Here is a 23,034-nt window from a genome sequence, read left to right on the forward strand (position 1 = left end):
GGAGGCTTTGCAGCAAACCACCTTCGTGGGATTCCAGAAGACAGATATGAGAAAAAAGACCTAACTTGGTCCCCAAAGGGCGGGAGGCAGGGGGCTGATTCTGGGCTGGGTTCTGCTCTTGTGTGGACTGGAGCAAGTGGCTTCCTCTCCCGGTCACAGTCTCCTCTGTGGGGGATGGGGTAGCTCACATTACTGTAGTGACCCCAAGTAGGGAGCATGGGCTGGTGAGTGGTTGCTGTACTTCCAGCCTGAGCTAGAGGGCGAGCCTGAGTATTCTCCCTCCTCCCAGTGGTCTTTTGTCTTTCTTGCGTTCTTTCTTTTTGTATTTTTTCTTCTTATTTGAGATTTTTCAGTTAACTGTTAAAAAAATTTAATTTGTTCTTCAAAGTTTTGACTTCTAATTTCTCTGACTCCCTCCCTGCCCCTCCTTGAGAAGATAAGCTACATAATAAAGATGACACGTGTGAAGTCATCTAAAACATTTCCATATTAGCCATGTGGAAAAAGAAAACAGAACAAAAAGCAAGAAAAATAAAGGAAAAGTTCTTCCTCTGAAGGTGAATAGAGTTTTTCATCACAAGTCCTTCAGATTAGTCTTGGATCATTGGATATTGGACAAAGTAGCTAAGTCATTTACAGATGATCATCACACAATATTGGGCATGACGTTCTCCTGATTCTGTTCATTTCACTTTGCATCAGTTCGTATATCTTCCCAAGTTTGTATGAAAACATCCTATTTCTTTTTTTTTAATTTTTTAAATAACTTTTTATTGACAGAACCCATGCCAGGGTAATTTTTTACAGCATTATCCCTTGCATTCACTTCTGTTCCGATTTTCCCCTCCCTCCCTCCACCTCTTCCCCCAGATGGCAAGCAATCCTTTACATGTTGAATAGGTTACAGTATATCCTAGATACAATCTATGTGTGCAGAACCGAACAGTTCTCTTGTTGCACAGGGAGAATTGGATTCAGAAGGTAGAAATAACCCGGGAAGAAAAACAAAAATGCCAGCAGTTTATATTCATTTCCCAGTGTTCTTTCTTTGGGTGTAGCTGCTTCTGTTCATCTTTGATCAATTAAGGCTCTCTTTATCGAAGAGGTCCACTTCCATCAGAATACATCCTCAAACAGTATCGTAAACATCCTATTTCTTATAGCACACTAAGATTCAGCCACCGTCATATACCACAGCTCGTTCAGTCATTCCCCGGTTGATGGGCATCCTCTCAATTTCCAATTTTTTGCCATCACAAAGCGCTGCTATAAACATTTTTGTACAAATAGGTCTTCCCTCTGCCTTTCCTTTAACTCCTTGGGATATAGACCCAGCAGTGGTATTGCTGGGTGAAAGAGCACACACCATTTTATAGTCCTTCGGCCATAATTCCAAATGTTCTTCTAAATGGTTGGATCAGTTCACAACTCCATCGACAAGTGATTAGTGATCCAGTTTTCCCGCATCCCCTTCAATACTTGTAATTTTCTGTCGTATTAGACAATGTGATATTGAGGTGGTATTTCAGAGTTGTTTTAATTTACATTTTTCTAATAATGCTTTAGAACATTTTTTCTATATGACTACAAGTAGCTTTGATTTAGTTTGAAAACTGCCTGTTAATCTTCTTTGACCATTTATCAGTTAGAGAATGAGTTGTATCCTTTAAATTTGGCACAGTTCTCTCTATATTTTTTAAATGAGACCATTACCAGAGAAACATGGTATAATTTTTCCATCCAGTTTCTTGCTTTTCTTTTAATCTTGGCTGAATTGGTTTTGTTTGTTCAACCTCTGTTAATTTAATAAAATAAAAATTACCCGTTTTGCTTCATAATGTTCTTTATCTCATTTTAATTATATTGGCTCAACCTACCCATGAGCGGTTAATGTCTCTCTAGTTGTTTAGATCTGACTTTATTTGTGTGAGAAGTGTTTTGTCATTGTGTTCATATGGTTTTCTGATTGGCCGTTGTCAGGTAGATTGCTACCTATTTTACGTTGTCTCCACCTATTTTAAATGGGATTTAAAATCTCTTCCTGCTGTGTTTTGTTGGTAACATCTAGAAATGTTGATAATTTATGTGGGTTTATTTCATCACTTGTCTTTCTATTGCCACTATTTCCTCAAGATTCTTTCCCCTCCCTGACCCCTTCCCAGAGCCTTTATAACAAACATGGAAAAAAGGGAAAACTAGTTCAGCCACAGGCGCTTATTCTTCCCCCTCACTGAGTCACTGCAGGGTTTTAGGCCAGGGTCCCTCTGCAGGGTCATGATAATTTCGTGGCAGTTTTAACTGAAAGAGTGCTGTTCTTTTGTTTGGGTCATGTTCCAAGGGTCAGGAAGCGCTTCTTCCTACCCACCCGGAGAAAGGGGGGCCCTTGTCCCCAGCTTACAGATGAGAGGATCGAGTTTTCTAGAGACAAAGTGGTCTAGACTAGTCCCCAGCTAAAAAGTATCAGAGCCAGCCCCCCACTCTAAGTCCTGCTTTACCCCAAGGTCTTTGATCAGTGGTCTGGGGGGGTGTTCTGGCTCCAGCTGCCAGCACCCCTTCTTTTCACGCTCTTTGGCACCTGCAAGCTAAGGCCCCAGGCCAGGGGTCTGTGTTTCTCCTTCTTAGTGTGAGGAGAAGTTGTTGAGCAGGAGACAGGGATGGAGCTGCCTCTGGGGAGAGACAGAAAGTGCCTTTGTGGGGTGTGCTGTGTGGGGACTAAGCTTGGGTCTCCTGAAGGGCAGGGAGGTGAGCCCAGAATTGGGGTCCTCCCATTCACAGAAACCCAAGTCTCAGGTTGGATGGGGGTCAGGGATCCTTCAGAGGGTACCGAGAAGTCAAGATAGGTCCAAGGACTCCCACTCCACACACAAATGGCCAGGCCCATCCCTGCACATCCAGAGCCCTTGGAGCCTCTCCCAGGCCACCATTTGTTCCAGGGATGGGAGTTCTGCCCCCTTCCTTTGCTTGACTGACAGCCAGGACAGGGCCTGGGACTCGTCTCCCTCAGGGTGCCCTTCCCCGCCAAGCCTGGCACTTCACGCCGCCGGGAGTGGCTATGGTCGGGGGACAGAGGGGGGCCTCTTCTGGCACACAGTGCCAGCTCCCCTGGTTTCTGGTCTCTGGTGCTGGAGGGACAAATGGGGGCCACAAGTCCCAGTGGAGCCAGACCGAATGTTTGCCCAGGCTGCGAACAGGGTCGGCCCTTCTCAGAGGGGCACGGCTGACAGGCGTCACCCTTTCCCTTGATCAAATGGCACAGGCCTGCAAGCTGGTCTTTGTAATTCCAGGGCTTGTGGGCCCAAAGGCCTAGGAGGTCAGCATCCTCATGGTCTTGCACCAGCGGAGCAGAGGGTGCCATGCCTGGGACAGGGGCAGGGACAGCTGGAACCTCTCTCCCTCTCCTTCCTCCCTCCCTCCCTGCCTTCATTTCCTCTATCTTCCCTTCCTCTTTCCCTTCTTTTCTTCCTTTGCTTCTTCTTCCCTTCCTTCTCTTCTCTCTTCCTCCCTTTCTCCCTCTCTCCCTTCCACCTTTCTCCTTTATTTCTTCCCTCCCTTTTATACTCCTTCCCTTTTCCTTCCTTTATCCTTCCCTCCTTTCCTTCCTCTCTCCTTCTCCTTCCTTCTCTCCCTCCCTTCATTCCTTCCTCCCCCTCTCCCTGCCTTCATTCCCTTCTTTCTCCCTCCCTCCATTCTTCAATTCCTTTTCTCCTTTCTTCCTTCTCTTCTCCCTCCCTCCCTTTATCCCTCTCTCCCTTCCGCCTTTCTTCTTTCCTTCTTCCCTCCCTTCTGCCCTCCTTACCTTCTTCCTCCCTTCCCTTCCCCTTTCCCTCCTTCTCCCTCCTTCCTCCCACATTTGATTCTTCTCAGGGAAATGTGGCACATAAGTGTGTGGAGGCTGGTGGGAGCTAGTGCAGCAGGGAGTGGCGCAGAGGGTCTGATGGACAGGTTCCAGTCAAGGTTAGCAGAAACAGGGTGACACCGGCCCTGGGCCTTCCTGCTGACTAGAGAGAAGGAGAAAGAACAACAAACAGTCCCTCATGCTAAAACAAACAGGGCAGGAGGAGAAGCAGCCAACATGGCTCTGCTCTCAAAGAGACCGTCCGGTCAATGAGTAAGCCGGAGCTTTCATCCTGTGCCGTCCCTAGGAGCCAGGCCAGACCTTTCTGCATGTGCTATGTGGTCAACAGGGTGGGGGGGGACCCAGCTAGGAGTCAGGACTTTGCCCCTGGCACAGCCGCCTCTGACAGCGAGGGCTTGGTGACTCTGCAAGCCTCGGTTTCCTTATTTGTAAAATTGGGATAGTAATCCAGCCCTATCTCACAGGGTTACTCTGAGGCTCACAAAGGACAAGTTGTCTATTGTTACTGTCGGGATCATTGTCACCACACCACACCACACCAAACATCATTTGGTAACGAGTCTGGTTTCATTGTAGAGCAGACCTCAGACCTCCAAGCCTTAGTCTGGCCTCCTGGGAGTGAGGGTTGGGCTAAGAACATCATCCCTCCCTGACCAAGCCAGGGCGTAACTCTGTAGACTTGTCCTTGCGAGAGACACAAATGTCCATCCCTGACTGTGCTCTCAGTCAGAACTTCCCTTGTTTGTTTGGGCTTGTCAGAACAGGTGCTTCCCAGTTACTGCCCTCTACTTGCATTCATTAACTCATCCATCTATCCACTCATCCACCCATCCATCCACCTCTCTACCTATCCACCCACTCATCCAACTATCCACACACTCATCCATCCATCTACCTGTTTATCCATGCATCCATTCGTGCATCCATCCATCCATCTATCCATCCATCCATCCATCCATCCATCCACCCACCCATCTATCCATCCATTCTTTTGGCTATCTATCCATCCACAAATCCATCCATATGGATTGGCTATCCAACCATCCATAAATCCATCCATCCATCCATCCATCCATCCATCCATCCATCCATCCTTTTGGCTATCCATCCATCCATCCATAAATCCATCCACCCACCCATCCACCCAACCCATCCATCCATTCATCCTTTCATCCTTTTGGCTATCTATCCATCCATCCATAAATCCATCCATCCATCCATCTATCCATCTTTTTGGCTAACTATCCATCCATAAATCCATCCACCCACCCACCTACCTATCCATCCATCCATTCATCTGTCCATCCATCCATCCATCCACCCATCCACCCATTCATCCATCCAACAAGCATGTAGTAAGCACCCACCATATGCAAGGACCTTATATATAATAAGAACAAAGGGTTCAGACCACGTGACATCACGTTATCAATAAATCACTTCATTAAGCTCTGACAATCAGATGATCTAATCTGGGTACATAACATACATTGAGATTAGAGGCAGTGCCGTACAGTGGAAAGAGCCCTGGGTTTGGAGGCTCAAGACTGGGTTCCAATCTCACCTCTAGACTAACTCTAGTGACCTGGGATGGATTTCCTTGCTTCTGTGCTTTGGCCCCCTTATCTGTAAAAAGAAGGGAATGGACTCAGAGACTTCTGGGGTTCCTTCCAGCTCTTGAGCTGCGCTGCTGACCTTGTCTGAAGTGGTCCTCCCTTACTATCCTCCTCCTCCCCAAGGTGCGAACGGTCCCCCTAAGAAAGTGCCCTGCCCTCCTGAATGTGCTTATCTAGGTACGCAGAAGCCCCCGTTCTCGGGGTCTGAGCTCTCATTTTGGAGCTCTCTGGGTGGTCACTGCCCAGCCTTGGGTTGGTCACTGCTGGGCCTTGGGCCGGTCTGGGCTTTGCTATTGGGAAAACTGAAGGGGAGACAGGGGCTCGTTGATGACAAAGTAGGCTGGGCCCCATCCTTCCAGAATACTTGGAGTGCCACTTGTAGAAGGTCAGAGGCCAAGCCAGTGGTCCCAAATCCAGGGACTTGCAAAAGCTGAATTTCCTTCCTCAATCGGGTTCCTTCATACTTCTCGGCTTCTGGCGCCCGGTGCCGGTCCTGGGTTCAAGGAGACTGGGCATAGCTGCTGGCAGGGCGCCTGGCACTGCAGGGAGCTGGACTGGAGTATGGAGTCAGCCAGGGCTGAGTCCTCCCTGGTGAGAGGGGCCCTCCCTGGGCTTAGGGGACAGCGGTGAGGAGGGAAGGTCTTCGGCAGTGGGACACGACTGCGCCGCTCACAGACGCATCCGTGTTCAGATGGAGTCGGCCTCCCGAGAGCCTTTCTGGGATGGGGAAGACCAACAGGAAAGCTGGAGGGGGTTTCCCCGGCGTCTGGGTGAGGGGCCGGGCCGGAGCAGGAGGCGAAGGCCACTGATGCCCACCCTGCCCTTCTGAGTCACCGGCTCTGCTGGACAACAGGCTGACTGCGGGCGGCGGGGCAGGAGGAGTGCTCCGGGCAAGGTGCCCGGGAGGCCCAGGGCCCGGGTTCTGATTCAGATAGTGGGTGACCTGCGCTGTGACCAGGAGAAGTCCAAAGGGCCCCACCTTAGGCCTCTGCCTGGCCGGGCTCTCATGGAGCCCCTTCCAGACGCCAGTCCGTCTCTGGGCCAGGAAACACAAAGTCCCTCTTCCTGAGCCAGGCTCCAGCCGGGCCCCCCCTTCTGCCCCCCTTCCCATGCCAGGCTCCAGCCGGGCCCCCCCTTCTGCCCCCCCTTCCCATGCCAGGCTCCAGCCGGGCCCCCCCTTCTGCCCCCCTTCCCATGCCAGGCTCCAGCCGGGCCCCCCATTCTGCCCCCCTTCCCATGCCAGGCTCCAGCCGGGCCCCCCATTCTGCCCCCCTTCCCATGCCAGGCTCCAGCCGGGCCCCTCATTCCTGAGCCAGGCTCTAGCCGCCCGATTGGCTCCAGATGAGCGCGGTGAGAGCCCCAAAGAGAGCAAGTTTCTTGATCTTCCAAGTTGCCATCTCCTTCCTACCCCATCCCTATTTCCCAGGATATTCCTCTCCCCCAACTATGGCCCGATCTGCAGAAACGAGGAAGAGCAGAGGGAAATGGGGGTCTGGGCCCCTCTGTGGAGGCCCCGGAGGGCGCTCTCCTCCGCAACAGAGAAGGCGCTTTTGGATCCAGCCCCGGCCTCCCCCCGGGTCTCTGGGCCCGCCCCTCTTCCCTGCATCAGTCAGCTCTCTCCCCGGCTTCCCTGGGTCCTCCAGCTCCCACAGGGCCCTCGCAGCCTCCGGCTCAGGCGTTCAGCCCGCCGCTGGCTTTTGCTGCCTCCGGAAGGCCGGGGGTGCCTGTGGGGCCCCTTATGCTGGAGGGCCCCCGGCACATCTCAGCATTGGCCCCCAGGGGATGGGCGTCTCCCCCACGGTCCCCTCCCAGCCAGGCAGCTTTCTGGGCGAGGATCCCCGGCAGGCTGGGAGAAGCCCGGGAACGGCCGCGGAGGGGGCAAGGTGGGGACCGGCGGTCCGGGACTCAGTTTATGAAAGGGGGAGCATGTGTGAGCCTGTGGACCCGGCGCCAGCTCGGGGGGGCTTTGGAGGCTGCTGGGGGGGGGTCAAACAAGCGAGAGGAGGAAGGGCCGCTGGGCGGGGCCTGGAGCTGGGGGTGGGGGTTGTGGGGAGCTGCGGGGACTGTGGGGGGTCTGCCCGGGCTGAGGCGGAAGGGAAAGGGGGGCGCTGCCCCAGAGGGCGAGGCTTCCTAAGCGGATCTGCTCCTGGGCGTTTGTGCACGGGCCCGGGGTCGGAGGACGACCCCGCTCCTGGATGAGGAAATCGCTCTTGGAAACCGATCAGTCCTCGGCCCCGGCCCCCAAGGCCGGGACGTGGGCCGGTTGGGCGGATGAGGCGGCTTGGGCCCCTTGATGTTCAGAAGGCTCGGGGGCCTTGGCCCGTGACCTCTGGGCGGCAGCCAGACCCGTCCCGGCACAGCTCCTGCCGCCGCCGCCCTCCCGCCAGCTCAGGCCCTTGTTTTTCTCTTCACCTCTAGTCTAACCGCAGCCTCCGAACCGGGGGCTTCTTGGGGGGGGGTCAGGGAGAGCGAAACCTGAGAAAAAAATGGCTGCGGAGCGAGGCGGGGTCTGGGTGATGGGAGGGGGTGGCGGGGTGGCGGGGGAGTAGGACAGGCGGGGAGCCGCGGGGTGACCCGGGGCTCTGGGGGGATGTGGGTGAGATCTGGGGGGATTTGGGCAGAATCTGAGTGGCATCTGGGGAGATCTGGGTGGGATCTTGTGGAGACTCCACAGTATCTGGGCAGAATCTGGGCGGGATCTGGGCCTTGGGCACTCAGATCATTTCCTAGGACGAAGCATGCCTGGAGGGAAGGCTGATTTATGGCTTGTAAAGGACTCAAAGCTGAGGTAGAGGAAACCCCCAGGACCTGGATTCCAGTCCTGCCTCCAGCCCTTGCCAGCTGTGTGACCTTGAGCACGTTATGTCCCCTCTCTGAGACTCAGTTTCCACAAGTGTAAAACTGATAAAGGGCCCGGACTTCCTGCGTCAGGGGGTTCTCACTGTGCGGCTCATAGGAGAGAACACGGGCAAAGTGCTTGGAAGCCCTGAAAGTGCCTCACCGGCCACGTTTGCGAGGGGACTGCCCCAAAAGATTGGGGAGACTAGATTGCTGACCCGGACCCCCCAGAATGAGAGTCCGGATGAAAAGGGCAAAGCCCTACATTTGGGCTTCCCGAAGTAAAAGATGGTGGAGGAATGGCCAGGGGGGTCGCTTGTTGGAAAAAGATCTGGAGGTTTTAGCGGGCCAGAAGCTAGGTCAGCCAGGATTTGCTCCCAGTGGGGGCAGGGCTTGGGACAGAGCCCAAGAGCCGAGGCTTCCCTCTCCTTGGAGAAGCAGCCAGTGCACCTGCGGGAACAGGGAGGGACGTCGCCGCCATGGCACCTTCTCTGAGTCCTCCTGGGTCACGGGGGTGGCAGAGGACACGCTGGAACCGGCTCCTCTCAGCTCTTGAGCTCAGCTCCCAGGTGTCCACCCAGGGCGTCCAAAGCCAGTGTGGGAGACTTCGGGTAGGGGATGGGAGCTGAGGAAGCAAAGGGGCTGAGGGGGAGGCACCCTCTCATCGTGGACGGGGGGCTCCCCATCACATACCCCCAAATGGTCTTCACCTTTGTCCCCTCTGGCCCCACCTTGGAACCAGAGCTGATCCCTCCGAGCCCCAGGAGTCAACTTGGGATGAGTGTGTGTGAGTGTGTGTCTGTGTGTGTGATTGTGTGGGAGTGTGAGTGTGTGTCTGTGTGTGTGTGTGAGTGTGTGTGAATGTGTGTCTGTGTGTGTGAGTGTGAGTGTGTGTGAGTGTGTGTGTGAGTGTGTGAATGTGTGAGTGTGTGTGAATGTGTGAGTGTGCATGAGTGTGACTGTGTGAATGTGTATGCATGTATGTGAGTGTGTGTTTGTGTGTGTGTGAGTGTGTGTGTGTCCCTGTGTGTATGAATGTGTTTCTGTGTGTGTGAGTTTCTGTGTGTGTGTGTATATGTGTGTGTGTGAGAGTGTGTGTGTGAGAGTGTGTATGTGATTGTGTTTAATAATAGAACTAAGAGGCTGCTGGAAGGAAGACTCCCACCCCTAGACAGGAACGAACAAGCTGCTGTGACTCAGTGGTGGGGAGGGGTCGAAGGCAGGTGTGTTTGTGTCTGATGGCCGGGGCGGGGCCGGGCTCCTGCAGAGGGGCATTGGCTGAGAGCCCCCGGAGGCGGGTGATTAAGGGGGGAGGAGGCGGAGCCCCTTCTGCCCCCCCCTCCCCCACATACGTTGGCGACCTGCACCAGGAAGGAGCCTCAGAGCCAAAGGTTCCCACCCATTTCCAGGCGCTGGGATCGAGCTCCCCGAGGGCAGCGGCATCTCTGGGTATGGCAGGAGAGCCAGGCCCTGGGCAGTGTCTACTCCCCCTCCCTCCCCACCCAGGCCAGGAGCCTCCGAAACGGAGAACTTAAGGGCAGTGGGAGCTAGGCTCCCCCTCCTCCCCTTTTTCCTCCCCTCCTCCTCCTCTTCCTCCTCCTCTTCCTCCTCTTTCCTACCTCAGGATAGGAAGAAGCTACAAAGGAGCCGGGGTTACTGTGATCAAAGGCCTCTGGATAACAAAAGGCCTCTAGAGTGGGAGGCCTCCGATCCAAGAAGCATTTATTAAGTGCTTAATGTATGCCTGACTCTGGGTTTGCTGATGGGAATAAAAAGGCAAAAACACGAGCCCCGCGTCCCCGGGGCCCCTTTCTCAGGCCTTGGGCTTCCCTCCCCCTGGCCAGATCCTAGGGAACTGGGAGGGTCTTGGAGGCCCCTCAGACCATGGCCCCATTTTATGGGTGAGTAACCCAGGACTGTGAGCACCCTTCCCCGACGCCCTTCCTGGAGCTTGGGTCTGGCTCCCGCAGGCGAAGGTTCCAGCCCCAAGTGGCAGCGAAGTCATGTGGCCTTACTTCCTCCCTCCCCTTTTTACAGATTGAGGAAACTGAGGCAGAATCTGGGGATGAGAATCGCGGGGGTTGTCAGAGCCGGCTTGTCTCCCCCTCCCCATTACCCATCTTCCAGAGGTTCAGCCTGTGTGTTCAACCTTAATCTCCTTCAGCATTTCCGGCCTCCGGAGCGCTGGTGAGGTGGGGAGGGGGAGGGAAGGTTGGATGAGGTGCGTCCTGAGAAGGGCTCGGAACCTGTTGGGGGCCGGGAGATGTGTACATTCCCCCAGCTGGGCAGCGCTCCCTTATCCCCCCTGAGGATCCGCGGGGGAAGTCTGGCGGTGCTCTGGGCCGAGGTCTGGCTCTGTCCCTGCCCTGCCTCGGGGTCGGTGCCCCTGGACAGGGGGATTCTGGCCTGAAGAACCCCCACCCCCCACCTGGAGGCCTTTGGAGTCTCCCTTCGGCTTTGCAGGGCCCTGGCGAGGCTTGGGCGGGGCGGGGGGGGGGCAGCAGAGGGAAGGCTCTCGGCTGACCTCGGACTTCTACTTTTCTCTTTGGGGGAAACACGATTCCCGGCGCGGTTCCCAAGAAACCCGGGCACCCTCGGAGGGAGCAGTATAGACTTCTTAGTGGATCCAGCCCGAAGGCTTTGGAGAAGGGCCCAGCAGCTCCCCAGGCTCGTCCAGCAGCTCCCAGGGAGAGAGGACTCACACTCGGGCCTTGGGTTCTCCCCGCCCCCATGTCTGCCCCGCAGATGGGCAGAACCTCCTGCCAGCCCAAAGCTGTCCCCCGGGAATGGAAGCTGAGCATGCTGGGACAGAGCGGGGCCTGGCTGCAGTGTGGGATGCCGGGAGAGCAGCTGACATGTTGGGGCACAGGTCCGTACCACAAAAGGGGGCTTGGCCCTTCACACTGGGAGAACAGAGGATTAGCGAATTCTCCCTGAGAACTCCCAAGGAAGATCCCTCCCTGCGCTCAGCCTCCCCGCAGAGCTGGCAAAGGCTCAGCTTACAGCCTCTGAAGGAGGCTTTTAGGGGGGAGGGATCCTCCCATCACGTCCCAGCAAGACCCCGGGACGGAGCAGGATCCTGGCAGGAGGGCGGGCCAGGATGGTGCAGCTGGCATGGAGGTGGAGCCCGAGGTTCTGGGAGGACCTCTGCCACTCATTGGGGGCCAGAAATGTGTGTGTGGGGGGGCTGCTGGTGCCCACTGGTGTGTCACTGAAGAGCGTCAGGCATTATTGTGTCTCTGTGGGAGCATATCTGTGGCCACGTCTGTCCACATGCAGCTCTTTGTGCAGCTTGATTTTCACACATAGGGCAGATCCATGTTCCTCTGGTTTGCTCACATTTAGAGCGTTCTATGGCTAGTACACCTCCCTGCCCCCTCCTCCCAAGACTCCCAAGAGCCTCTGCTTCCTCGAGGCATCTCCCTGTGGCCCAGCTTGTGTCCCCTGGGGCTCAGGTCAGGCCGGGGCCCTAGTGAGGGCCGGGAGGAGGGCCCAGCTCTGAGTGGGACTTTCAGTGGAGTGCCTTTCCTTCTTGTCTGCCAGCTGCTAAGGGATTGATCTCCTCAATCTGTTCCCCAGTGAACATGCATTTATTAAGTGCCGCCCGCGGGTCCTTGTAACAGTCTTATCATATCTCAGAGAATCCAATGATTCCTGAGGGTTTTCAAGTCCTACAATTTTCTGTGTCCATGAGTCAAATGCCATAACTGCCACGCTCTTTCAATGGTGAGCACAATCAGCAACAGAACCACTCGATATTTCTTGGGTCTTCTCCTTTGTTTCAAGGGTCTGCTCCGTCTCTCTGCGATGGACGAGGTGGATATGGCTCGTTGGCACCCATCTGATTCCTTCTCCTCCTGTAAAAATACAAGCAAACCCTCTTCCCCAAGCAGTTAACCTATATAATTCCCTTCTATTTACCACTTTCTGGATCTCTCCACATCACCTGGCGATTATCTAAAGATAGTGGAGCTGTTTGCACTGGACACTGCCCTGTTGTGTTAAAAGGCCTGTAACCTCCCCAACTGTAATCCTGATTGCTTTTCTGATGGTTGATGACATTAGAGTCCTGAATTTCTAAAGACTCTCTGGGTGTAACCTCAGTTGCTATCATGCCCCACCTATCTTTTGATTGATACTTTGGAGCTGGGCCCTGCCTCTCATTTCTCTGGGTCAATCTACATTCAGAGGCCCAGTGAAAGCCTTGGTTCCATTTTGGACATGGGGTTTGGGGTTTTATTCTCTCACCCTGTCTTCTCATTCTATCTCCATATCTCCAATGAGCTCTCAAATGTCCAACTTTTCCACACTGAAAGCATCGACGAGTCTCTCTGGAAGTCCCTTGCCAAAAGGGACCCTGTCTCCCCATGTTTGGATTTTGGGAAGTCTGCATCATAGCCTGGCTATAAAAGGCATTTGTGCCCACTGTGGCACAGCGTCTTATGATCTCCTCTAAAGGAGCATCCTTGTGCAGTCCTAGTATAATTCTTCTGCAAACCTCATTAGCAGTTTCCTTAGCACGTTGCCTTATCAAAATGTCTGTTACTGCATTTTCCCCATTTGTTCTTGTGATAGCTATTTGCAAACGTCCCACAAAATCAGCAAAGGGTTTATTTGGCCCTTGTGTTATTTTTGTGAGGGCCTCACCCTTGTCATCTTTACTGTGGAGAGAAGCCCACGCTTTGATAGCATCAGCAGCAATTTGCTCATAGGCTGCTATGGAATAATTAATCTGTACTGCGACATCTGCATAGGAACCTACACCCGTTGGTAGGTCATAGGTGATTTCAGCATGAACTCCACTTTGACTATTTTGTTGGGCTTGTATCCTACAGAGCTCACTATATTCAGAAAGCCACAAGTAGTTTTGTCCAGGTTCTAGGCATATCCTTGCTATAGATTTCCAGTCATTAGGGGTCAAGATTTCAAAAGCCAAATTCTATAATAACATCTTAACATGAGCTGATCTAGTCCCATAAAGAGTGCAAGCCTTTTTCAGTCTTTGAGTATTTCTGTATCAAAAGGAGCATATCTTCTACTTTCTTGACCTGAAGAATTAAACTGTTGAATTACAGGAAAAATGTGGTGTTGAAATTCCGATACATCTCTCCCTTCCACCTTGGCCTTAATTAGTCTCTTTTGTAATCTAGTCATAGGAAGGGTGCTGTCACTGTTCCGTCCCCCCCCCCACTACCCCTCCTCCCTCCATCCCGGAGGGTGGAGTTGATGGAGGAGAGTCAATTACCTGCTCCTTAGGTGGGGCTGAAGCTGCCTCAGATTCACCATACCCTTGAGCCTCACTTAAGTCTCTATGCCCTGTGGGGATATGGTGATTAATCTGTTCATTGTCTTCCTCCTTTATCTCAGGCTTCCCCATTTGGCTATTCCTAGAGTTTTTTTCCTTTTCTTCTATAACTTATATGGTATCTTAAGGCCAATTGTATTATATTGTATACATAGAATGCCTTGATGGAAATTGAATGAGGACCGCTTTCATTGTAATATGCGGAGCGCTGTTGCCCAATTAATGTCCAATTATCTGGAGAGATTTGCTCTTCCTCTAAGAACCAAAGGGAGGTGCGTTTTAATGTACCAAGAAGTCTAGATGTCTGTTCCCAAGTTATAAGTAGCCCTTGATCTTCTATCAACTTAAGCAGGCTTTCTATAGTGCCACTCCTGGGTGGGGGTGGAGGTAGGGCGGTTGGGGTGGGGGATGGAGAATCTTTAGTTAGCATCTGTCCTATTTCAGCCAAAAAAGGTTACTAGTTTAGTCTTTAAGAAAATAAGTTCCCTGTTTGTCTTATACTCACCTAAGTTCCTGGTCATTGGAGACTCTTCAGTGAAAGTAGGGTCCTTAACACAAAGGCCAAATGAACCCTTTGCTGATTTTGTGGGACGTTTGCAGACAGCTATCACAAGAACAAATGGGAAAATGCAGTAACAGACATTTTGATAAGGCAACTTGCTAAGGAAACTGCTAATGAGGTTTGCAGAAGAATTATATTAGGACTACACAAGGATGCTCCTTTAGAGGAGCTCATAAGACGCTGTGCCACAGTGGGCACAAATGCCTGTTATAGCCAGGCTATGATGCAGACTCCCCAAAATCCAAACATGGGGAGATAGGGTCCCTTTTGGCAAGGGACTTCCAGAGAGACTCGTTGATGCTTTCAGTGTGGAAGAGTTGGATATTTGAGAGCTCATTGTAGATATGGAGATAGAATGAGAAGACAGGGTGAGAGAAAACCCAAAACCCCATGTCCAAAATGGAACCAAGGCTTTCACTGGGCCTCTGAATGTAGATTGACCCAGAGTAATGAGAGGCAGGGCCCAGCTCCAAAGTATCAATCAAAAGATAGGTGGGTCTTGATAGCAACTGAGGTTTCACCCAGAGAGTCTTTAGAAATTCAGGACTCTAATGTCATCAACCATCAGAAAAGCAATCAGGATTACAGTTGGGGAGGTTACAGGCCTTTTAACACAACAGGGCAGTGTCCAGTGCAAACAGCTCCACTATCTTTAGATAATCGCCAGGTGATGTGGAGAGATCCAGAAAGTGGTAAATAGAAGGGAATTATATAGGTTAATTGCTTGGAGAAGAGGGTTTGCTTGTATTTTTACAGGAGGAGAAAGAATCAGATGGGTGCCAATGAGCTGTATTCACCTTGTCCATCATAGAGAGATGGAGCAGACCCTTGAAACGAAGGAGAAGACCCAAGAAATATCGGGTGGTTCTGTTGCTGATTGTGCTCACCATTGAAAGAGCATGGCAGTTATGGCATTTGACTCATGGACACAGAAAATTGTTGGACTTCAAAACCTTCAGGAATCATTGGATTCTCTGAGACATGATAAGATTGTTGTAGGACTTGAAAACCCTCAGGAATCATTGGATTCTATGAGACATGATAAGATTGTTGTAGGACTTGAAAACCCTCAGGAATCATTGGATTCTCTGAGACATAAGATTGTTGTCAGACTTGAAAACCCTCAGGAATCATTGGATTTTCTGAGATATGATAAGACTGTTACAGGACTTCAAAATCTGCTGGAATCATTGGATTCCCTAACACATAAAAAGACTTTTGCAGGACTTCAAAAACTTGGGGGGATCATTGGATTCCCTGACATATGAAGCAATGGACAATAGATTGGTTTTGGACTATCTCTTGGCTGCTGAAGAAGGCGTATGTGTGACTGCTGTTTACATACTCTCCTTCTAGGACTTCTGGCAATCTTTTACAATACTATGTTGATTTATATTGTTTGTTATACTGTTATTTGTGTGTACAATTCATGTTTGTTACACCATGTCGAGCCTGCACTGACTGTGGGGCGGATCATCACTAATAGCCTGTACGTTATTGCTATGTGCTTGTGTAATACCTCCCATGCTGATGGGTTTGTGCATACCTGTTTCTAATAAGACCCTTCAGCCCAGAAACCTGCTAGCAATCCCCACTTCCCTTTGGTGTTTTTCATCTCCCTTCCTGAGAAGTCAGGGGGGTCATGATCACCTCCTTTTTGGTACTTTCACCTCCTTTCCCGAGATGTCAGGGAGGGTGTGATCACCTTCCCTTGGGGGCTCTGACCTCCCTGAGGAGTCAGGGATGGCATGACCACCTGTGTTCTAAAACAAAAGAAAGTGGGAAATGTAATGGGCTGAGGCTTGAGTTGATGCACTGAGGTCCCAAGCACATGGGCTAAATAGTAATCGGACCATACTCTATTAATATATATGCTTGGAGAAAGAATGGCCCCCGCCCTCTCTTTGTGCAAGTCCTGATGTGTTGTATAGGAAATGACATTTTTGGTGGGTGGAGGCAGCGGGGCAGAAAGGGAAGCCGAAAGAGAGATTGTGCTGGCTGGCGTCTTGTCACAGCTGCTCGCATTGCTATCGTGACCACCCTTCACCTCCGATCCCCCTCTGCTAGCTGGCTTCCTGTTGCAACTGCCCATGTTGCTATCACAATCCTTATTCACCTCTACTGAGAATAAAGATTGAAGATTTTCCCCTTAAACTGAATTCCTGACTCTGGCTGATTTTAAATATGCGGTCATCACAGGTCCTGCTCAGGGAGCTAGCTAGTGTGGTCTCTGGGTTCGGAGGACTTGGATTGGGCTGGGTTTTGTTTTTAAATGTTGGCTTTCTGTGTGTCCTTGGTCCAGTCACTGCATCAGTTTCTTTTTTGTAAAAGGAAGGGGTTAGAGCAGGTCAGTCAGTCAATAAACATTGATTAAGCACCTACTGTAGGACAGGCACTGGGCTAAGGACTAGGAATACAAAAAGAGGCAAACATCAGTCCCTGCCCTCAAGGAGTTTGTGGTCTGATAGATGACCTCCAAGCCCCGTTCCAGCTCTAGGAACTTTCTTCCTTTTCTGGACTTCACTTTCTTCATCTGTAAAATGGGTGAGTTAGACCCCTAGATCTCAGGTCTTATGAGCTGATTGGCCCATGGCCATACTCCTCAATATCTGAGATGGATTTGCCACCAGCTTCTGTTGGCTCCAAAATCAAGAACTGGTTCCCTTCTCATTAGGCCACACTGCCTCTCTTCTCTGCTTCCTCCTTTCTAGGGCTAGGACAGCTCCAGGCATTTCAAGCTTCATTGCTCTCATCTCCCTCTCCCTCCTTGGATTCAGACACTGTGCACTCTGAGTGAGGGAATGAGGAAGGGAGGGATAAAGAGCCTTACAAAAACCAGTATTTGAGTCTGTAGGGATTTTGAAACAAAAGGACACTATTCTCTGATAATTTGTTTAGGATTAATCCTCTGCATCAGGGGATTAATTTTGAGAGCTGAGGCTGCTGAAGAACAGATGTTTGCATCTGGCCTATCCCTAGCCCAGGCAGGGAAGGAGGGAATGAGTCCAACCGCCAATGGCCAAAGTCTCAACAAAGCAATTTAGTTAACTCTCTCTGAGAAAGTTTTTGGGGAACGAAATCACTCCAAAGGTAGGTTGATTAATGAATGACTTTCTGTGGTAGCTTTGGCCATTAGCTCTTTCACGTGTGGCTGCTCCTGTGTCCAACCTGAGAGAGGGCAGGCAGTGATCCCTTGGGTACATACAAAACCTGGAAAGGAATGGAGCTGGATGGCCGAATGGAGCTGTTCCTCCTGAGTCTTTCCTTCTGCTGGCTAAACATCACCAATCCCCAATCAATAATAATTCATTAAGGCCTATTCTATGTCCCACACTGGACTCAATACAGGAGATAAAAAAGATGAAAAGAATAGTCCCTGCTCCCAGGAAGTCCATGTTCCAGAGAGGATATACTCTAGAATCACCTATTTTTAGAATTTAGTATGCCTTAGAAGCCATCAAGTTCAACTTAGAAAATAAATCAAGAAGTACAAAATGATTTGGAGAGAGAAGGCATTTACATGGAGGTGAGATCAAGAAGAAAGATGCACAGATAATGGTTTTGTATTCCAAAGGAACAGAATGCAGGTAGAGATAGAACGCTGAGTTCAGAGAACAAGGGGGCTGGTTTGACCGCACAAATTGCCTGATGCATAAGATAAGTCTGTAGAATTAGGTTGAAGCTGAAGGATGAAGGGTTTTGGAGGAGCTGGTGGCAGTGGGGAGCCATTGGAGTTTATTGAGGGGATGTGTATGTGTGACATGATTAGATCTGATCTTTGGGAAAGTCACTTTTGTGTCTAAATGGAAGATACTGGAGTGGAGAGATGAGGAAGTCAGATCCTCGGCAGCTATCGCCATGGTCCAAACACGAGGAGATGAGGAGATGAGGGTCCACTCCAGGGTAGGGGCAATGTCAGAGGAGAAATCATATAACAGGTGAAATCCGGAGCAATGCTCTAGAAGTGAAACTGGCAAAGCAGAGATGAAATAGATGTGAAGAGGTGAAATTGGCAAAGCAGAGGTGACAGATATGAAGAGATGAAATTGGCAAGACCAGTGAAATAAAGAGGTGCTATACAGGTGAAATTGATGAGATATGTTGTAGAGGTGACATTGACTAGAGATGCTCCAAAGATGAAATAGAAGAAAGATACATTAAAGGTGAAATTGGCAGGCTTTGGAAACAGCTTGGATTGGGGAGGAGGGTGAGAGTGAGGAGTCCAGGAGGTCCTGGGTTGCCAATGGTTCCTTTAAGTGTGCCTCCTGTGGCATGATGGGGAGACATTCTGGTTTTTCTCCTCTTGGGGGTGCTTCCCAGGATGCCCACTTTCCGACTAAAATGTGGCACCCAGAAAGGAATCCTGCAATGCAGGTGGGTCTGACCACAGCAGAGGTCAGCAGGACTGTCACCTTCTCATTCATGGGAGCTCCTGTCTCCCCTCTTCTTGCAACCTTAAGTTACTCTATGTGGAAGAAGAATTTGAATGGATTAAGATTCATTGAAAGTGTCAGGGGAATCCCACATGATGAAGAGAGAGTGGGCAGGAGTGGCAGTATGGGTGCGTGGAGAGAGCGGTATCTGGAGTCAGAAGGCCAGCATTTCCAGCTTTCTACCTCAATGATTTTGGAGCCACCATGAGTGCTCAGTAGGCTTTGCATCAGGAAGAACCGAGTTCAGATGTAACAATAGACATTTGCTATTAACTATGGAATTCTGGGCAAGTCAAGTAATCTCTGTCTGCCTCAGTTTTTCCAATAATAATGGGAAATAATATCACCTACTTCCTTGGGTTGTAGAGAGTAACCAATGAAATAACGCAGGTAAATGCTGGATATTTTATTTAAAAAGAACATTTGTTAGTGGTGAAGGCATTAGTGTCTTGCTTCGAGTGTGAGTCATCGGCACCTTTAGACTTTGTCTTTCTGTGGTCACCGATCTCACTTTTAACCGGAGGCATCCCAGAGCCCCTGGTTACTTCCATGTCAATGAAGGGCATTCATTTGGGTTCAGCTTGACCTCAGGAGATAGAGCAGAAGCAATGCAAGGAATCAGAGAGGGGCAAGCTTTAAGAGACGATCAAGAATTAACCACAGAACTACCTAAACGTGCAATTGGCTTCTTCAGGATGTGGTGGGGTTCCGTCACTGCTGGAGGCTTTCAAGGACAGGTTGGAGATGAGTTTCTTTCAGGGCAGCATGAGTTGGAGGGGATTCACATCTGGGGAAGGCGTTTGGATTGGAGGAATCTAGATAACATCTGCTGTGCATGTGGATTTCTAGAAATAATCTAGAAAAAGGGGATCAGACACCAGTGTGGAGATGGGTCCCGATAGACCTCAGGGAAAAGAATTCAGATTCGTTGCATGTGGAGAGGTGTCTGTTAGCTCCAGCAGACATTGTCAATGATTGGCTTTTTATTTTTAGCCTGAGGAGTCAGTTCTGTCTGTTCCCTCCGTCTCTCTCCATCTTGTCTCTCTGTGTCTCTGCTGCACATGTAATGTCTTATATTCCTATCTGTAATCTCCCAACCAGCCTCTGAGGAAGGCACGGTTGGACTTTTCATGCCCATTTCATAGATTTGGGACAGTCCTGGACTAACTTGCTCAGAGTCCCCAAGCTAGGACTCTGCCCTGGTCCCCCAGCTCCTGTCCTGTCTGGTCCTCTCCCCAGAGCGTCTCTAGATTGGGTTAGACCAGCTCATTTTACCCAGCCCTGGGTGGTTTTATGGAAGGGCAAATCAGCCGTGTTCTCTCTGGAGTTCTTGTTCTCAGTGTCTTCCCCTTTCCCCACCAGGCAGAGCTCCGTTCTTCAGCTTTGTGCTCCCCTCACTTCCCACTGGCCCTTGGTGCCGGGAGATGTCACTGGTACCTAGCGGTTACCAGGAGGCTCCTGATGGGCTCCCTTTCCCTTGGTGATGCTTGTCTGTCTGGCGCCTTCTGGAAGCCCCCTGGCTTTGGGGATGGCTGTGGCCTGGGGGATATCCAGGCCCCTCTAACAGCCCAGTTAATGACAAGTTTTGGGGAGCTGGCGACATCTGTGACCATTTGCTTGCAGGATTCACCCTCTGCTCCTTCCCCACGATTCACCCTGGCCGCCTTCTCTCTCCTGGGCCACTTTAGGGCTTTCCGGCTGTCGGGTGGTCTGCTACCTGTCCCCAGAGAGGCACTGAACTGCCCCTGGCTCACCGACTCCACTGTCCTAGAGCTGATCTCTTCCCCTTGTAGTTAGTAAGGAGTTAACGGTGGCTGAGTGGGGCTGGACCTGGGTTTCCTCCCAGAACCGCAGGCAGCCCAGAAGGTGATTGCAGACCTAGAGAGGATCTTCTGGCCCCCCTGCCTCCTCCCTCACACCCCTCCCCCATGGCTTTGAAATGAAGGAGGGAGGAAAAGGCACTTCAGGTATGCTGTAAACGCCCCCCACCCCCATCTCGGGACAGCCTGGGACACCGTGATTTGTGTTTGTAGGTGGGGCGGGGGGAGGGGGGCGCTGGGAGGAGGCCGGGAATGAATGGGGGAGGCGGGAGGGCCGGCCCAGGATTGGACAGGCCCCACCCCTCCTCGCTTGGCTGCCAACTGGGAAGGGTGCTCGGAGCCAGAGAGCACAGACGGGCTGCCAGGGAGGAATGGTGCAGCGGCTGCAGACTTGAGAACCTCGGGGTCCGGCACCCCAGCCAGCTCCCCGCCCTTTAGATGGCACCCCTTCCGAGCAGCGTGGCCCTCCTCTTCTTGTTGGCCGCTCACTGGCCCGGTGCCGGGGCTCAATTTTTTAACTGGTGGGGCCCGAAGGCGACCGAAGCCCCCCCGGGAGCCCTCCTGGTCACCTCGACGCCTCAGGGCGGGCCTGCCCCCTCTGCAGGGTCCGCAGCCCCTAGCGCAAGCCCTGCTGCCCCGAGTAGCACCCCCGGGGCGATCCCGGAGGAGCGGCCGGAGCCCGGGTCCCCCGCCCCCGCCAATGCCAGCGCTGCCCCGACCCCCTCGCGGGCGTCCCCCGAGAGGGCGGACCTCAAGGAGGAGAACCTCGCCGGCGTGGGCGCCAAGATCCTGAACGTGGCCCAGGGGATCCGCAGTTTGGTTCAGTTCTGGGATGAGAGCAGCAACGCGGAGAGTTCTGCCGAGGGGGAGGCGGCGGCCGGCGCCTCCACGACCCTTCCCACGCTCCCCTCCGCCGGGGCCGGGGCGGAGCCCAGCGCTCCGGGGAGCGTGGGCACCCAGGCTGCCGGGGAGGTTTCCCCGCCCGACGCCCCCCGCCCGACCTCTGCCTCGGCCCCCCCTCCGGGAAGCGGGGCCCCGGAGCTGGCCCCGGGACAGCCCTCGGCCCCTCCCCCAGGTAGCGTGTCTTTTCCCGTCCTCTCCCCCGAGGCTCCCCGGCCTCCTGACCCCCGGGACCTGCCCCGGAGAGTGGCCGCCGGCCAAGCTTCCCTGGAAAGAGAAGGCTTCCTCCCCTCCAGAGCCCGGCCGGCGGCGCCCCGGCCCCCGAGCTCCGGGACGCTTCTTCCTCTGGTGGCGGGCGCTTTGGGGCGCGGGCGCGCGGATTCGGAGCCTGAGCAGCGGGACCCGGAGGGAGGCGGCGGGCCTCGCGGGCTGCAGGCGGCCGGGCTCGGGGCGCACGGGGGCGGGGCAGGCTCTCGGGGCCCCGACCCCGCGGCGGCTGGCGGGCTCCTCTCCTCCGGACAGCGCCCGGGCCCCCGCGGCCCCGCCCCCGCGCCCCGCGCCCCGCCGGCCCCGGGGCGCTGCGTGAGGCCGCCCGGCCCTCTGCCCTTGTGCGGCCGGCGAGAGCCGGAGCGCCTCTGGCTGCCCAATTACGCCCAGCATGGCAGCGTCCGCGAGGTGGGGGCCGCCCTGCGCCGCTGGGAGGGGCTGCTGCGCACGCGGTGCCACCGCTTCCTCGAAGCCTTCCTCTGCTTGCTGCTGGCGCCCCGCTGTAACGCTACCGACCCCGGGGCGCCGCCGCCGCCCTGCCGGGAGTTCTGCGAGGGCCTGCGAGACGCGTGCTGGGGCCATCTGCGCCGGGGCCGGCTGCCCGTGCCCTGCTCCTCGCTCCCCGCCCGGGGGGACGCCCGGCGGGCCTGCGTGTTCGTAGCGGCCGCTGCAGGTAATGCCCCGGGCCGCGGGGGAAGGGGGAGGGTGGGGGAGGGGAGGCGGGTCCGGGGTGGGGGGTGAGCCTGGGTCCCGGCCGAGCCGCCCCCAGCCCGCCCAGGAGCAGGACCCCGGCTCTGTCTGTGTGTCAGGTGATGGGGGCAGCCGCTCCCAGCCGCTGGACTCCTGCCTCTGCCTTGTGGCCCTGTCCAGCCTCCAGCTCAGTGCAAAGATCCCTTGCTCTAGGGTCCGAAGCTCTGGTCAAGTGCTTTTCCTTGGGCCTCAGTCTCTTCATCTGTAAAATGGGCACAGTCTAGATCTGAAGGTGGAAGGGTAAGGCTTGAGCCTCTCCCTCTTCTGGGCCGCCCTGCTCATCCTCGGGGCAGAGAAGGCAGCAGGTCTTGCGCCAGCGCCACTTTCCCCTCTTCCCTGTGTCCCCCACGTGCCAGGCGGCTGCCAGCCTGCGGCCAGAACTCCCAGTGCCCGGCTTTGGTGGGGCGGCCCCTCCTCCGCCCGGGGTCAGCGCCTTCCTGACAGGCGGCCAGGGGAGCAAACGCTGTGGGACGGCAGGTAGGGCCAAGGGAGGGAGGGGCCCTTCTCAGACGGGGCCGGCCCCGGAGCGTCTCAGGCCTCCCCTGGCTCTGGACTGGGGAGAGATGAGGAAGAGCCGGGGTCCTGCTTCCTCAGTCTATGGGGGAACCTCGGCTCCTGCAGAAAGATGCGCTGCCCCTCCTCCCTCCCGGCTTCCTCCTCTTCCTGCCTTAGGGAATGTACCTTTCC

General features: G+C 53.5%; 1 protein-coding gene across 4 annotated transcripts in view; it reads left to right on the plus strand.

Annotated features, from left to right (window-relative positions):
- Positions 1-23,034, plus strand: part of COL18A1 (collagen type XVIII alpha 1 chain) — a 93,950-nt gene that overhangs the window by 34,490 nt on the left and 36,426 nt on the right. The window contains exon 1 of one of the 4 annotated variants that reach the window (XM_051998305.1): positions 20,535-20,577. The exons of 1 other annotated variant lie outside the window; for it this stretch is intronic. In XM_051998305.1, coding sequence (XP_051854265.1) covers positions 20,550-20,577 — 28 coding nt within the window. In that variant the 5' untranslated portion in view covers positions 20,535-20,549. Of the gene's footprint in view, positions 1-20,534; positions 20,578-20,797; positions 21,506-23,034 lie in introns of those variants that run through there. 2 more of the 4 variants (XM_051998304.1, XM_051998303.1) reach the window with 2 other exon arrangements.

The sequence above is a fragment of the Antechinus flavipes genome, chromosome 4 (genome assembly GCF_016432865.1).
Source record: "Antechinus flavipes isolate AdamAnt ecotype Samford, QLD, Australia chromosome 4, AdamAnt_v2, whole genome shotgun sequence".
NCBI lineage: Eukaryota > Metazoa > Chordata > Mammalia > Dasyuromorphia > Dasyuridae > Antechinus > Antechinus flavipes.